The sequence below is a fragment of the Nematolebias whitei genome, chromosome 14 (assembly GCF_014905685.2).
Source record: "Nematolebias whitei isolate Nwh7 chromosome 14, NemWhi1, whole genome shotgun sequence".
Taxonomy (NCBI): Eukaryota; Metazoa; Chordata; class Actinopteri; order Cyprinodontiformes; family Rivulidae; genus Nematolebias; species Nematolebias whitei.
In genome coordinates, this window is record NC_056511.1 from 27,011,929 (window position 1) to 27,029,726 (window position 17,798).

At 45.6% G+C, this 17,798-nt stretch overlaps 1 protein-coding gene across 1 annotated transcript in view; it reads right to left on the minus strand.

Moving 5' to 3' along the window:
* The window catches only part of arhgap32b (Rho GTPase activating protein 32b), a 468,773-nt gene that overhangs the window by 264,921 nt on the left and 186,054 nt on the right, over positions 1-17,798 (minus strand). Inside the window, exons 5-6 of the mRNA XM_037687644.1 lie at positions 16,295-16,381; positions 4,619-4,756 (exon numbers count right to left, since the gene is read on the minus strand). Of these exons, the coding sequence (XP_037543572.1) occupies positions 4,619-4,756; positions 16,295-16,381 (225 nt within the window). The remainder of the gene's footprint in view (positions 1-4,618; positions 4,757-16,294; positions 16,382-17,798) is intronic.

Below are 17,798 nucleotides of genomic sequence, written 5' to 3' on the forward strand. Positions count from 1 at the left end.
GCTGACTCCCTGTGGGAGCATTTGCTCTCACAGTTATTTCTCCCCATTTCTCCTCATCCCTCACCATGCACCTCCACCCTCTTCATTTCAATTCCATACATTTAGGGTTGTTTGGGCTCGGGTGTGCTGCAACAATTTTACATCTTTGTTGACCATAGCCACCTGGGACTCAATTTTATTGTACACCTTAGACATTCATTCATAACATCCTCATGACATTCATATATAGGAACTTGAGGTGGGCACATGGCTATGGGTGGTGGGATGACCTTACTCTCACCCCCTGTGCCTGTGCTCACTTACAACGGTTGCATTTAGACACTAGGGTTTGGATAGAGTTGGGGTGGAGGGGAAACTGGCACCATGCCAGCCTTTGCTCCTTCTTCTTTCCTTTTTAATGGCACTATACAACAACACACATCAACAGCACATCTAGGGGTAGGGGTGTATGTGTCGGGGTCTTATTTTATTATTTTTTTTATTTATTTATTATTTTTTTTATTTATTTATTATTTTTATTTTTTTCCTCTTCCTACCCACCTAGTTCCCTGACTGCCATTCCGGGGGTGGGGTCTGGGAGAAGGGCAGGCCGTCGGGTGTTGACCAGGACTATGTGGGGGTTCAGGGTCTAGGGGGTTGCCGTGGGCGGTGCTGGCGCTGTGCTCTCCCTGGGGTTGTTTGGACCCCCTGAGCTTGGCTCTTGGGTGCCATGGTTGGCCCGCTGGCCGGGGTGGCTGCCGGGGCCTGGCGGGCGGTCGGCTGGGGGTGCGTGCTTAGTTGTTGGCGGTGTGTGGGGGTGGTCGGTGGCGTGTCCTCTTCATGGTGGGGAGGTGTCCTGTCGGCGGGGCATGGCCTGGGCCGGGTCTGGGGTATTGGCTCTTCTCCGCTCAAGAATGAATGGGTTTACCTCCTGGGTTTGGGCATGGGCTGCCCCCTGTAGAGGGCGGGTACATATCTTGGACCTGGGGGGTATAGAGTGCGTATCGGGAATAAGAATGAAATGTATCGTTATTGTATGTCTTTGAGTGAGTGAATGTGAGATTGAGGTTGGGATTGTGTGATTGTGTCTGTATAAGAATGGGTATTTGTTAGGCCGAGACTCGGACTGCCCCCTCTTTGATACAACTGGGGGTGCTTGGCATCGCGCCCTTATCGCGCGGCCTCCTGGTGGGGTGTGCCCTTGCCTGCCGGCGTGCTTGGGGCCCTTGGTATCGGGGGCTGGGCGCTTGGGCTTGTGTCAGCTCGGCCTGGTGTCTGCCTGGTGGGGCTCGGGTCCTCTGGCCCTGTCGGGCCTTGGCCTGGGTGGTGTGAATCCTCGGTGCCCGGGCCTCGGTGCCTGGACCTGGACCTACATCGGTGTGGCGGGTGCCGACGGAGGCCTATGAGTTTGTCGCTGTTGGCCCCGGGGGGTCACTGTATGTGGTTGCTGGTGGGGATCTTCCGGTTCTCCCCTGTGGTCCGTTCTGGGGGGTGGGTGAGTGGTTCCTCCTGTGTGGGTGGCTCTGGGGGCTCCGCGGTCAGGGTCCCTCCTGGGGTCTTGGGCTCTGGTCCCCCCTTTTTCGTCTGCCTCTGGTCTTGGGGGTCGGGTCTCTGCTGCTTCACAGTTACTAATAAATGTTCTATTAGAGAAGCCTTATACACTTATGCATGCTCACAACCACACACAAATAGAAGCAGGGATGCTTATGTAGGCTTTATATGTAGATATATAGATATGTATGTGAGTGTATAGTCATGTGTATGTATGTATGTATGTATGTATGTATATAGGCGTAGGTATGGGTATATATATTTATGGAAACTTACTGCAAAGCCATGAATATTTTAAGTTCTTTATACATATGTATTTTGTTGCTGTGTTTTGTCATGTTCTTTGCAGGTGAACAGACAGTGGCCGGGTGTTTTGACGTGTGCTCTCTTTGTGTATATTTCTTATATTTTGGAGTCTTACTTTGTATTTTCTTTCTTTCTATCCTATTAAAAAAAAAATTAAAATAAATAAATAAATAAATAAAATACCTACACTAGATAGTCACTATAATAAATATTTCATAATAATGGTGTGGAGAGGATGGCTGTAAGGGGAGAAGGGAGGCCATCTAAAAAAAAAAAAACGCAGCCCACACATCAGACTAGCCCACCAGGAAATCTCCAGACCCTCCCGCAGCCACGCAGGACCTGATTTTAATTATTTCGTGACAAATTCCTTCATTTCTCAAAATTTCAGTCATGACATCAACGGAGCAGTAAGAGTTCGCTTGTCTCTTGGAAAAAAATTAAACAAAACAAAAGGCCATTAAACCAGATCAGGGATGAAGAAGGGGAATTTAAAACATTGGTGTTGCATACAAAACAGTCCGTCACCAGGCAGTATGTGCAAAACTGAGTACCCCGTACGCGGTCATAAAAAATGATCAATGCATGGACATGGCTTGCAGATGTCCGCGTTGAGTCTAATCAGGTACGTGCGGACCTCTGCAGACTGAAATACGCCCGAGTATGTGGGAGCCTTAAGTCCAGCAGGAATTAAAGGTGGATTTCTGAATTTCATATCTAGTTTATCTAAGACTGTCTATCTTTGAATAATTTGAGAATGTTACAGAAATTATTTTGTTATGTTACACAATCACAATAAAGTTCTTGACTCTTCTTGGGGGGAAAAAAGGAAACAATCAGTTTCAGGCTGAGGTGGCTCAGTTGGAAAACTGTTGTCTCTCTGAAAGAAGGTTGCCGGTGCAAATCCAGGTCCGGGGGCCTTTCTGGGTGGAGCTTGCATGTTCTCTCCGTGCATGTGTGGGTTATCTCCGGGTACTCTGGTTTCCTCCCACAGACCAAAAACATGCATGTTAGGCTGATTGGTAACTCTAAATTGTCCCAAGGTGAGAGAGTAAATGGTTGTTTGTCTCTATGTGTCCCTGTGATGGACTGGAGACCTGTCCAGGTGTCCCTGTGATGGACTGGCGATCTGTCCAGGTGTCTCTGTGATGGACTGGAGACGTATCCAGGTGTCCCTTTGATGGACTAGAGACCCATCCAGGTGTCTCTGTGATGGACTGGAGACCCGTCCAGGTGTCCCTGCGATGGACTGGAGACCCGTCCAGGCGTTTCTGTGATGGTTTCTGTGATGGACTTGAGACCTGTCCAGGCGTCTCTGTGATGGACTGGAGACCCGTCCAGGTGTCTCTGTGATGGACTGGAGACCTGTCCAGGTGTCCCTGTGATGAACAGGAGACCCACCCAGGTGTCCCTGTGGTGGACTGTAGACCCATCCAGGTGTCTAAGTGATGGACTGGAGACCCGTCCAGGTGTCCCTGTGATGGACTGGAGACCCGTCCAGGTGTCCCTGTGATGGACTGGAGACCCATCAAGGTGTCTCTGTGATGGACTGGAGACCTGTCCAGGTGTCTCTGAGATGGACTGTAGACCTGTCCAGGTGTCTCTGTGATGGACTGGAGACCTGTCCAGGTGTCTCCGTGAGTCTCTGTGATGGACTGGAGACCTGTCCAGGTGTCTCTGTGATGGGCTGGAGACCTGTCCAGGTGTCCCTGCCTCTCCAACAGTGACTGCTGGATATGGGCACCAGTGACCCCCCGACCCGAAAAAGAAGAAGCAGGTAAACATAATAGATGGGTGGACGGACAAATGGATAGACAAATGGGTGGATGGATAAATGGATGGATGGTTGGATGGATAAATGGATGGATGGATAAATGGATGGATGATTGGTTGGATAAATGGATGGATGGATGGATGGATGGATGATGGATGGATAAATGGATGGATGGATGATAAATGGATGGATGGATGATGGATGGATGATGGATGGATGGATTATGGATGGATGATGGATGGATGGATAAATGACTGGATGATGGATGGATGATGGATGGCTAAATGGATGGCTAATGGATGGATGGATGGCTAAATGGATGGATGATGGATGGATGGATAAATGATGCATGATGGATGGATGATGGATGGATGGATGATGGATGGATGGATAAATGATGCATGATGGATGGATGATGGATGGATGAATGGATGGATGAATGGATAAATGGATGGATGATGGATGGATAAATGGATGGATGGATGAGTCTGAAAGGATTAGAAATGCTCACATAGATGAAGTGTCTACATGTGTGGAATCTGAATCAGAAGTTTGCTTGTTGCTCATCATATTTAAAATGTTTTTGTTGTGTATCAGTTGAACAAAACTTTGAAACAGGTCAAGTGTTCTTTCATGAGTATCTAAAATAAAAGTAATTCAGTAATAAAATCCAGTCCAAGTATTTTAAGAAACGCGCTGACAAATGTTGATGATATTTATTAGTAAAGCTCTGTGGTTAAATCCTTTGATGACGGGGAGGAACAGATGTGCTGCAGATGTTGGTGCTGCTGATGCCTGCAGCACTGCGGAGCTCTGATCCTGGATGTTCAAACTCTACATTTCATTTCTGGTGTTTTAGTGAGAAACAAGTCGACCATCTTATTGTCAGTAAGTAACAGACGAGCTGACAGATGATCTTCATCAAGCATCTCAGACAGAAAGAGGAGGGCAAAAGGCTCTGCTCAGAACTGTGGGGGCTCCATCTGTTTGGAGATCTTTAGCTCTTACCTCTGATTGGTCAGTCAGGTTGTCTAGGCGTGGCAGTTGAGGCAGCTGAGAGAAGCGCCGGTCGTAGATGCAGAGGTGTAGGTGTTTGTCCAGGACCCGAAAGTCCTCATAGCTGCGCTTCACAATCCAGCTGCGACCCTTCAGGTTGGAGACAGAAACAGACTTAAACACAAGTCCTGCTTTCATTTAGGAACTACTTCCTGGTCAGGCAAGACATAAGGATGAAGCAAACATTCTTCAGTTTCTGCCACAATGTTCAGTACATGACCCCACAGGCATTTTAATAACACGCCAAAAACCAAATCAGAATATATATGGCGTGATCAGGAGTATGACGCTGTGATTTACCAAACATCCAGACAGCTGAGATGAAACTCACAAAAGCTGAAAACCAATCCTCCCATATCCAAAAAAGTTCAATCTGGTCCTCTGGACATTCAAAAAAAAAAAAAAAAAGCAAAAAAATATAGAAACGTTTCGTTTCTCATCCGAGAGACTTCCTCAGTCTGAGGTGCTGTATTCAGCTCAGTTTCTTAAATAGAACCTTCTCAGTGTGGATCAACCAGTTTGCTGCTGACAACCAAAACCAGCTGCTCACATGGTCAAGAAGGACCATCAGCCTAACAATGGATCATTAGTATACTGATGGCTGTTTACTATTCACAGAGGGCTGAGTGATACTAGCAAAAACAGGCAGTGTAAGAGGAGGACAGTTGAACCCGGAGGCCTTCACCCCTATTTAATGATGGACGATTTCTTTTCACAAAGATGGCCTCCTTTACTCCAACTAAAGGGATGAGTACAGACGCCAGATATTTGGAAATATTGTAAGTGACAGAGTAAATCATGCTAACAATAGGTCTTAAATGTACACCTTGTTTGTGGATTTTAGGTAAACCTAGGTGTGGCCTCCCCTGGGTACAGTCTGTGGTACAGAATATGGTCAATAGCCTTGTCCTGCTCCAAATTTTTCAGGCAATCTATCAACTTCTTCTCGTAATCACTACCTGGATCTCTTTTCAGAGGTTCATAAGTGGTTAAGTCACTAAGAAGTGTCATAACTTTCTCATGATAGTCTTTCTGGTTCAAAATCAATGTGCACCTTCCTTTGTCTGCTGAGAGAATGATGATATTTTTGTCCTTGCTAAGAGTGGTGAGTGCATCCCTCCTCTCTACTGATGTTGGAAGGTGGTGGTTTGGCATTGCTGAGGCATGATGAAACTTTGATTCTGAGCTGTTCTGCTTCACCCTCTTTAATTTTGTTGTTGTGAGTGGCTGATACTGTGGCTGTGATCATCTCCAGCAGAGGAATTCTACTTGGTGCAACCGCAAAGTTCAGTCCCCTGGCAATAATCTCTGTCTCCAGCTGGGTGAGCTGTCTGTCAGATGAATTCTTCACCAACTTTTTTGTCTCCCTGGCATGTAATTGTCTACTGGAGTGTTGTCTTACACTGAATGTGTTGTTATTGGAATTGTGATGGTGTTGATGAGTTATTAGCAAGTTAAAATTGTTTTGTTGTCGAGTCTTGGACTTGACATGCTGTGCTAAGCATGCCTGATCTGTACAGTCCATCACTTGCTGAAGTGTGGTCTGATCTAGGCACATTGTTAGTTTTTGTTTAATTTGCTCTTCTTTGGCCTTCAAGGCCTCAATAGTATAATCGGTCTGTCTCACCCGTTCATTCAGCAGCTGGGTCTGTGCCTTCTGAAGGATCTTGCTTGCCCGGTGCCCCCTGACTGAAGATTTTAGTTTCAGGCTCTTGGGAATGATGCCACTTTTTCGACAATAGAGGTTGAATCGCAAGTGGTTCCTGTAGTCTGCCCTCTTCCTTGCTGTTTTTTCCAACTTTCTAACTAGTTTGAGGCAATCCTGGCCAAAGTGGTTCAAAATATCCTGATGCATGCTCAATAATCCAGGTAGAAAAATCCAATAAAAAAAACAAAAAAAAAAAACAAAGCAAAAACAACAAAAGTAGAAACGTTTCGTCTTTCATCCGAAAGACTTCCTCAGTCTGAGGTGCTGTATTCAGCTCAGTCTTATAAATAGCACCTTCTCAGAGTGGATCAACCAGTCAACCTACTTCACATATGGGGAGCAATATTATAGGCAGAAACATGGGTGTGCTATGGGGTTTCCAGTTTATCCTATTGTTGCCAACCTGTAAATGGAGGAGGTAGAAAAGAGAGCCTTGACGTCCTTTTCAGGGACACCACCAAGTCAATGGTTCAAGTATGTTGACGACAACTGGGTTAAAATTAAATCTCAGGAAGTCCAACATTTTACTGACCACATCAACTCTGTGGATAAATACATCAAGTTCACACGAGAAGATGAAAAAAATGGCAAGTTGGCTTTCTTGGACTGTGAGGTCTCAGTCTCTGATAGAGGACATTTGCAAACTGAGGTGTACCGCAAACCCACCCACACAGACCAGTATTTGCAGTTTGACTCCCATCACCCTTTGGAACACAAGCTAGGAGTCATCAGGACTCTGTATCACAGAGCAGACAGTGTCCCCACTAGCTCAGGAGCCAGGCAGAAGGAGAAATCCCACACAAGACAGGCTCTAGAGCAATGTGGATATCTTAACTGGGCCTTCCTAAAAGCAGAGAAGAAACCCAAACAGGACTCCAGTCAGCCAACAGGTGAAAAGGAGGAACCCAGACCTGTGGTCATTCCATATGGTGAGGGAGTATCAGAGAAACTGAGACGTTTATTTTCTAAACATAACGTCCCAGTGGCTTTTAAACCCCAAAATACATTACGGCAAAGACTGGTTCATCCCAAAGATCCAGTACCCCAGCACAAACAGAGTAATGTTGTGTATGCTGTTCAGTGTCAGGAGGGCTGTGATCAGTCTTACATCGGGGAAACAAAACAGCCACTGGCCAAAAGGATGGCCCAGCACAGAAGATCAACATCATCAGGCCAGGACTCGATGGTCTACACTCATCTCCAGGCCAGCGGTCACTCTTTCAGGGATGAAGATGTGCACATCCTGGATAGAGAGGAACGATGGTTTGAGAGAGGAGTAAAGGAGTCCATCTTTGTGAAAATAAACCGTCCATCGTTAAACAGGGGTGGAGGCCTACGTGTTCAATTGCCCCCCTCTTACAATGCTGTGACTGCTAGTATCACTCAGCCCTCTGTGAATAGTAAACAGCCATCAGTGTGCTAGTGATCCATTGTTAGGCTGATGGTCCTTCTTGAGCATGTGATCAGCTGGTTTTGGTTGTCAGCAGCAAAACTGGTTGATCCACTCTGAGAAGGTGCTATTTAAGAGACTGAGCTGAATACAGCACCTCAGACTGAGGAAGTCTCTCGGATGAGCGACGAAACGTTTCTACATTTTTTGTTGTTTTGCTTTGTTTTTGTTTTTTTTTGAATGTCCAGAGGACCAAATTTAACTTTTTTAGATTCTCAATTTAAATGAGCCCGTGATGTTTTTAGGCATAAACGCTGGGTTAGGTTTCAGATCAGCTGAAACTGCCATCAGCTTGAAACCTGAGGCATGACGGAGCAACATAGAGAGCAGAAAAATCACTCACTCTCTTTGCAGATGTCAAAGCCAACAGCAGGACTGTTTTACGTGACAAGAATTTAATCGAAAAACTGTTCTGTCACCGAAGCCTTTGTGACAGGAAGAGATGGCTGCAACATACGTTTTAATTGTGCTGAACGCCAGATTTATGTCCATCAGCTGCTGCAGAAAGGACAGCACGCCACCTAGTGGACATGAGATGGCCTCTACACCTTTTCCCGTACACCAGCGTTGAAAAGCTGTCCACTTTGATGTGTATAGCGCTGTGGTGGAGGCAGCGTGTGGATCCTGGATTGTGTGCACTACTTCTTGAGAGAGACCCATCTTCTCTAATGCTCCTTTCCCACTGTCACGGCGCGGGTCGGATATTTCCGGCTTCACACGCGTTTGAGGTTTTTCCACTGTTCCTGGAACCGGCTCGCCTCCCTAAATTCTGGCCTGGCTTCTCAAGGGGTCCAAGCGAGCCAAGCCGTGACGTCAGAAACACTGTCGGTCACTGATTGGTCGGGGGGAGGAGTCTGTGGAGTCTTTCCAAACAACCTGATCCGCCATTTTTTCTCTACCGCCTGCCATTAGCGATAACGCGAGGAGCTACGATGCTAAGCTAATTTGCATAAATGCTCCGGTCCTGTTTCTCACTGTATTTTATCCAGAATGTATTTTAGCGCGTGACGGTTCATCTCTAAACTCCACATTAAACCCTCCAAGCCTCCCAGCTCTGCTCCTGCTCCATCAGTGGAGTCTGCACCTGACAGAGCTCCATCACAGCCCAGCTGCACCTCACAGAGCAGCACAACGCTGCAGCCTTCTGTGCTTGGTAAGAACAGATGCAACATGTTCCACATCACTTTATTTGTGCCGATAAGGACTTGCTTTTATTTTTTTTTTAAGTAAAAAAATAAAATGTTGAATAAATACTGAATTGGAATGAAATTATGTACACAGGGTCCCAGTTACACACAACAAAATGTACAAGAAAAACTGTAATAAGATGTAAGATATGAATTAAGAAAAATATCAACTAAAAAACATCTACTAATAATACACTAAGCACTAATAGCAGAAAACAATCAAAACAATACGTCAAACAGCAACATGAACTTGTGTTTGTGCAGCCTTATGAATATCTAACCAGGACAATCCCTGTGAAAAATCACATCATGTTACTGTTGATCTGTTTCATGTTGCTGCTGAAATGTTTCATGTTGCTGCTGATCTGTTTCATGTTGCTGTGTACATTCGTGCTCGTCTGTTCACACAGACTCATGTCCGTGCTGCTGTTCGGCGTATTGTGTTTATTGTTTTTATGCTATTAGTGCTTATCATATTTTTAGTTGATGTTTTTCTTAGTTCATATCTTAGATCTTATTACTGTTTTTCTTTTACAATTTATTGTTGGATGTAACTGGGACCCTGTGAACATAATTTTGATCCACCACATGTACCACATTATTTGATCAGTTTATTATTATTAATATATCTATTATAGCTGTTAGCTGCACCTTTCTTTGTTTTATGCATTTATTCAAAAACAGTATATCTTGAATTAACCACCTTTTTCTTCTTTCTAGTCAAGAGAAAGAGAAAAGAGTCCAGTAAAGAAAAGTCTTATTTCATCACTGAATGAACACGAAGAACTGAACCGGACACAGCAGGAACAACACTTGTGTCTTCTTCTGGATGAGCCCGTGAGACAAGGGACAGACAGATACACAATCATTAGTTGGATGCAGTATTTTTTATTTTTGTACATTTTTCACTTCTTACTTTTCCTATTAAACATTTTTTTTCTTAAGAGGTGTCCTTGAACATTAAATTTCCTAAACATATTTTACAATGTTAAGTGCATATAGTGTTTGTTTAAATTCATACTGGAAGTTGAGAAAAAGTTCCAATTGCATTTGATCTTTAATGAATCTTAGAAAAGATTACCAGAATCTGCTCAACTGTTATTATGTTATAATTTTTTGGTTCTAGGATGAAGTGAGACAAAAACAGTCAAAAATTCAGAAAAGACAGTTATCAGTTACCATTTATCAGTTATCGGCCGTACAACTGTTACCCCCGAGAGATTCAGCTGAAAGTCCTGGTGCACCTTTTATTTGAACCTGCAGAGATTTGAACAGCTGATCTGAAGCCAACAGGCAGGTGTTCAACTGAACTGACCACTTCTGCTGTGTTTGATGGTCTCCTCCTTCACCATCCATCCATCCATCCATCCATCCATCCATCCATCCATCCATCATCTTCTGCTTCAGGGTTGTGGGAGCAGCAGCTTCACCAGGGAGGCACATACATCAACAGCCACCTCTTCAGCTCTTCTAGGACCCCATGGTGTTCGCAGACCAACTGACTATTTATTAAGTAATATCCTGATGCATGTTCAATAATTCAGGTAGAAAAATCTAAAAAGTTAAGTCTGGTCCTCTGGACATTCACAAAACAAACAATACAGTTTATAATAAATAAACAATAAATGTTTTTTGTTTGTTTTTGTTTTTTGAATGTCCAGAGAACCAGACTTAACTTTTTTAGATTAATAAGTAATAAATTTATGTTTTTAAATTTAATGAAAGACAAATCTTTAAAATTTAAGGACAAAATTTAATCTAATTGTTTTCAAGTCTGTAGCTTATTGTAAAAGCAGTTTCAAATATTACAGCACAGTGTGATGTTTTGTAATTTTAACATGAACCTTGTGCATATCTGCAAATAATAAAAGTGAAGATATTTTTAATACATCTTTATTGTAAAAATCTATACTAAAATGGAACACACATGGGTTTAAAGCAGGCAGGGAAGGCAGTAAGGTAGGATTATGAATCAGGTTTAAAAGTTAGTTCATGAGGTACTCCATTAGAGCATGACATCTCTTCCACAACATGTGACAAAACCTTCAGGGTGTTCTTCTTCTAATATGTTTAGTGGTGGCTAGTAAGTAGCTTAAGGGAGCACTACCGCCACCAGGTGGTAAGACGAGTTGGATTCTAGTCCCCGCCTACAGAGCCAGTCCAGAAGTGTAAATGGAAACACAACAGACCTGAGCCGATCTGAACCGACCCGAACTGACCTGATCCGCACTGTGACAGTGGAAAAGGGGCATAAGCGGCTCCGCTCAGCGGCCAGACCCAAAGATGCTGGCCTATTTCTGGGTGGTTCCTGATCGCTCTTCCTGCAAGGAGGAGAGCATCGTCCCTCCACGGCAGTTTCCGCGGACGACCCGATAACAGACATCGCAGGATTGGAAACCACGGGGAGCTCACGCGCTCGGGGGCTATTAGAATGGCAGACAGTTCTTCCTCCTGAACTTGGCTCAGAAACTGTGATATTAGAGGGACTGGGGGAAACGCGTAAAGGAGAATTTCAGGCCACGGGCTGTGGGCAAACGCGTCCACTCCTAACGATGGATAGTCCCGTGGGCTCAGTGAGAACCATAGTTGACACTGGGCGTTCTCCCGCGTGGCAAATAAGTCCACCTCTGCTCTGCCAAATTTCTTCCAGATCCAAGAAATCAGCTCGGGATGGAGACTCCAGTCCCCGTGATGCGGACCGCCCCTGGACATTATGTCCGCTCTTCTGTTCAGGACGCCGGGGATGTACACTGCTGTGATGGAGAGCAGGTTTTTGTGTGCCCAACACAGCAGCTGTCTCACAATGTGTAACATTTGGGCTGAGAGCACGGCCCCTGCCGGTTTATGTAAGCTGCAGTTAGGGCTTTAACAGACTACTCGAGTAATCTACACATCGATTCCTAGGACATCTATCGAGGTTTTTAATTTCATGTCGAGTATTCGTAGTGATGTCATTACGCCAGCGTTACGTCATCGCGTCACGTGTCACGTGGTCCGCACCGGGCACGGGTTACAAAATGGATTCCTCCCAGCAGACGGATGGAACAGAGCAGGCCCAGTCTTGACGAACAGGTAGAAATGCATCAATAGTCTGGAAATATTTCACTAAAGATGAATCTTCTGGTTCAACTACCGTAAGGAAACAGAAAATGAAACAACTTCCTGACTGTTTGGAGCTCGTTGCAAACCGGTGTTACACCATATTTTGTGACCGTAGGAGGCGGTGTTGCATGTACTGTTGCAGGTCACAGAATATGGTGTAACACCGGGTCCAATCGCCCGAACCAGAACCAGCTTCCTCTGACCTTGTTTCACAAACAAAAAGCAAAAAATATTAATCTCTAAACCTATAAAAAAATCTATAAACATATTAACCTCTAAAACTAAACTTAATGCGCATCACAGCTGGCGGTGGTGCGGGGTGGTCGAGCCCCCCACTGGTTTTAGTTTCGTTTTTGACATGCTACACATTTCTTCACGTTTGTAGCTTAATAAAAAAACTAATAGTTTAGTTTTTCCTGTGACTTATTTGCTGTATGATAAATGGTAGGAGCATAATATATGTTCCCAATGTTTTGTTGGTCTTTTTTTTTTTGTTGTAAATAATTACCTTTTTTGCGGTTTTGTTTATTTATTTTTGTATCTTTAGATCATATGATGTCATCAAGTACTCAAGTTCTACTCGAGTTTTATTATGTTAATGTCGAGTTTAAAAATTATGTAGTCGTTCACCCCTAGCTGCAGTCACCTTGTTATCTGTGTGGATCAGAACATGTTGATTTTGCAGCAAGGGAGCAAAATGTTGAATCACATTCAAAACCGTGCGACATTCCAAAACATTTATGTGAGCTGATGTGTGAGCTGGTCACAACGCCCCCACCGCCCGTGACAAGCACATTCCTCCACAACCTGACAGGGACGCGTCTGTGAAAACTGAGACGTGTGACGTAGGTCTGCTGACAGGGACTCCCTCCGACAGCGTGAGGGGATTTCCCCAATGTTTCAGGTTGGTTCCCATGGAGGGGGGCACAGAAATCATCTGTCTCTTCTGCCTTACTAGATCTATGCACAGATGGAGACGTCTCGTGAAGTAAGCCCAGCAGGACCACCGCGTGAGCTGACAACATTGTTCCTAACAGTTGCATGATGAAGACAGCTGTCACTACTCTGCCAGGTTTTACGTGGCGGAGCCATTTTTTTAGAGTTTCGGCTCTCATTTTGATAAACGGGCCCTCAAATTGACAGAGTTTAGCTCCACTCCCAGATAAACGATCATCTGGGCCGGGAGAATCGAGCTCTTCTCCCAGTTTATGGCGAAGCCGAGATTTAACAGGTGTGACATCAGAGCTTTGGTTTGCGCCGCTGCTTCCTGCCTGGATCGGGTCAGCAACAGCAGATCGTCCAGGTAAAACAGAATTCTCATCCCTGCTCTGTGTAGCGGCTGCAGAGCCGTCTTCGCGCATTTTGAAAATGTGCGTGATGCGAGGGAGTAACCGAACGGAAGCCTGTTGTATTGGCACTGGGTGCCTTGGAAGGAGAAGCACAGGAAATTTCTGTGCTTTGGAATGGTTGGAATGTGAAAATAAGCGTCTTTGAGATCGATGGACGTAAACCGTCGTTCTGGTGAATGTTGTTCAACAGCTGTCTGGATGTCAACATGTGAAACTGTCTCTCCAAAATCAACTTCTTGAAAATGGATAAATCTAAATGGGTCTCACCCCTCCGGTCCGTTTTGGAACCAGGAAGTAACGTGAATAAAACCCTGTATTTTCCTCTCCGTTGGGAACCCTGGAAATTACATTTTTTACCAGTAGTTCCTGAACTTCTGCATGAAGGGATGAGATCTGTTCTGAAGATTACAGAACCGTCTCTATAATCCCTCTGAATGGTGGGGGTTGAGCTGTGAACTGCAGCGTGTAACCTTTGCTGATAAGAAGGTTCATCCAGCTGTTCAGGGAGCACGCTCGCTGCCACTCTGCATAACGCTCTGGGAGCGGGCATGCATTTTTGTGTTGTGTCATGTCTTTTACGGACGCCAGCCAAGTCAAAGCCTCTGTGCCGCGCTCAGGCTGCGGGCTCACATCAGAAATGATGTGAGCTGACGTGCGCTGAGGGGAGGCGTGCGCGCCCTCAGCAATGCAACATTGCTTGGGTGGGGGCTGTCGCCACCGCGGGGACACGCGTTTGTCTCCGCTGCGGTCAGAAGGGGCAGAACACACCCTGGGCTGAGAGCGAGGTTTTCTCCTGGGCTCGGTCTGCTGAAAACATTCATTTTTTGCTTCTGTGTCAAGCGAGCATTCTGTGTGTTTTCTTGAGCTGCGGTGACTTTAAAAAAAAAAAAACCTGTTTGAGGACACCGGCTCGTTTTGTATGGAGGATGTGTGCAGAGAAGCCGCTGTGAGATCATTTGAACTGACAGTCAGGCTGAAATCAGACACTTTATTCACTGAATGATGTTTTTGTTTTATTTCAAAACTCAAGTCATCATTATGCACACACACATCCTCCGCAAGGAGTCATTTCTTAAATCTTCTCCCTCGTGAGCCCTGCAGCTGGTTATTCCAAGGCGGCACCTGTTGGCGATCTCTAGGGAAACACTGAGCCGCTGGTTGCAGGGATGAGAAGGACTGTTCTCTGGCGGGAGGGGCTGGTGGCGGAGGACATTGCTGCAGCTGTGGAGCGTCTCTGCTGCTGCCTCTGGCCATGACGATCCTTCCAGCAGGCCGGGGGGGGGGGCTTCATCAGGTGGCACACAGTCTCCGACACCTCTTCCGACTTCTTCGATTTTTCAAGCATGGCCTTGAAATTGGCTCCGAACAGCGTGTCCGTCGTGATGGGGCCCTCCAGCAGGTCCTTCTGCAGTTTCTCCGCCAAGGAGGGAGAGTGTCGAAGTCAGGTGGACCTCTGGATCATTGTCATCCAGGCGGAGATGCGAGACAGGCAGACAACAGAGGAGGCGCACAGGTTAAGGATGACGTCAGATCCCTTGCAGAGTGAGCTCTTTGTCTCCTCAGGCAGGTCTGTTTCCTCCAGCCTCTTTGAGATGCTGTAGGCCAGCAGAACAACATTGTTGTTCACTGCGGCTGCCTGGAACGCACACTGGTGAGCTCGATTGGAGAGTGACGTCACCGTCTGGTCATGCTTTCCCGGAGGAACTGGACGCTGGTCCAACCTGGACACTTTTGCTCCAAGAGCTTCTGCCAGGAAAGGCTCCAGGGGGCTACTGTGGGAAAATTCTGCTCAGTAAACCCCTCCACTCTGGTGATGGGCGCGAAGGTGGAGTTGGGCGCTCTCAATTTACCAGGTCTGGCCGCAGCATTGTTCCAGTAGGACGTCACTGCTGGGAAACGAGGCCAGATGGGATCAGGGCGGCGAGCCGGGGTAGAGCCAAACCTTCCCGCTAGATTATCCTATCTGGGCGGGGGGGAGGAGAGGGACAGAAAGTCCCTTTGAGTCAGCCGCCTCCTGGATTATGCCGGGCAGCTCCGAGAGGAGGGCACCGACGGCTGGGAGCGTTGTGGTCGCTGATGCGGAAAGGCCCGGGAGGGGTGAGCATCCGATCAGCCCCTCCCGTTCCAACACTACGCTCTCCGGGAGGAATGAGCAGCGGGGCTGCTGCTGACGTCGCCTGTCCCGGAGGAACCATCCGATTCGCTCCGAGACCAGGCATCAAAAAAATCTATGGCGTCGTCCAGCAAGCAGTCCCTCGCCACGGAGAGGCACTCCTTGATGTTAGCCTTAAACAAGGCTGCTCGCCTCTGCCTCTCCTCAGGGGGGAGGAGGTCACAGAGGCGGCAGGAGGAGGCGAGGTTGGCGTGGCGGGGACCTAGGCATCCTTCACAGGTGTCATGCCGGTCAAAACTCAGCATGTAGCCGATCTTGCAGGATGGGCACAGGCGGATGGTGTTGGTGATGGACATTGTGTTGTTGGAAGATCAGTGCTAGTTGCTTGCTGAAGAAAAAATGGGAGCCGATTACCCGCTCTCAACGTAATTTATACGGACTGGGTGGGGCCCACACGACTGGTGGGCGTGGACTAAATTTTCAGTGCGATGCTTTGCGTGACGTGATAAAACCCACAAGCGACAGCCTTAAAGGGCGAAGCCTATATGAAATAGAACTGAAGTTGAGTCAGGAGATGTTTTGCAAATAGACCCCACCCTCGTTCTCCCACACAAGCAAAACCTTATCTCCCTTTTGCAGCAGGCATTAATAAACTTGATGAAAAGTCCATGCTTATGAGTAATGAGATGCAGAACAGGTGTGCGAAGGGCCAGTCTTACCTGGCAATAGATCTGAACCAGATAGACCAGGTCTTTGGACTCGTACCCGTTCCTCGTCACTTCACACTGCTCATCTGCGAGGGACAGCTGGGAGACACACACAGAAGGTTTGAAGTGTTTACATATTCTAAACAACAGAAACCAAACTGGATCAGATCCATTATTCCAAAGTATCTGGTCCAGTTTTTGTCAACATATGTGGGTCGACCTGGTCTGAAGAACAGCATGGTTTACATTTAGCATTTAAATGTTTTCAGTCCCAGTTGTGAAAAGGTTGAGACATTATGTAACCGTTAAATGAAAACAGGTAATTGTGAAAATGATGGCAGCAGTAACATAACACTGCGGAAGAAAGAAAGAGCTGAAGGAGCATTTTTAAAAGGTAAAGAACATAAAGAACATTTAGGAGGCTGGATCTGAAGTAGGTCAGCAGTATAAAACAGAATCTAAAACAGTGCAACAAATTCATAATAATGCTCCTCAAGGGTAATTTCTGAAGGCTTTGAATATGTTTCATCTATGGTTTATAATTTTATCACAAGTTTTGGTGATTTTTTTTTAACTTCAAAGAAATCTGAGCTCAAAGGACAAGGCTGAACGTCAACACTGGAGAACAACTTGTGATCTCGGGACTGTTGAGCAGCTAGAACCCTCAAACAACAATTAGATAAGATAAGACCTTTATTGATCCTGCAGGAAATTGTTGTGCCAGAGTTTCATTACAAAGGAACAAAAACAAGGCATCACACAAGATATAAAAAATAACAGTGAACATAAAAATCACAGAGAATATAAAAATATCAACAATTAAGTTTTAAAACAGGTCAGGTGAAAGCAGAAACATTAAAGTGTTTATTGTGGTGCAGGATTAATTTTATTGTTTTATGTGCAGAAAGGGGGAGGAGTTGAAAAGTTTGATAGCCACAGGTAGGAAGGACTTCCTGTGGCGTTCTGTGGAGCACCTCGGTGGTCTCAGTCTACGACTGAAAGTGCTGAATGGACAACGTTCCTCCATCAGGTCTCCTCAGATCCCAGGCTGGTGTTAAACACAGAGGGACAAACAGAGACCTGGAAGAACTTTTGGAAAATTCAAACACCTTTTACAACTTCTCAGTTTAAACATGCCATTTGTTTACTATGTAACATTGTGGGGGGACATGAGCAATCGTTGCATTCTGTTTGTATATTACTACTTTAGGAAATATATATAACTTTCTGTTGGGCTTCAGTAGCTCTGCAGTCAGTGCTATCAGTCTGTAATTCTGAAGCTGCAGAACCAAGCCCAGATTGGGTCATGAAGGACATCCAACATAAAACAATGACCAAATCTTACAGCCGATGCTTAAATGGAATATGGATTGTCCCAGACCATACCAAGAAGCATTGCATTAAAAATCACAGCTACTGCTCAGAACATTGGCGTTTTAGTTTTTTTGTAAAAAAAAAAATATATATATATATATTTTTGCATGCTCAATAATCCAGTTAGAAGAATCTAAAAAAG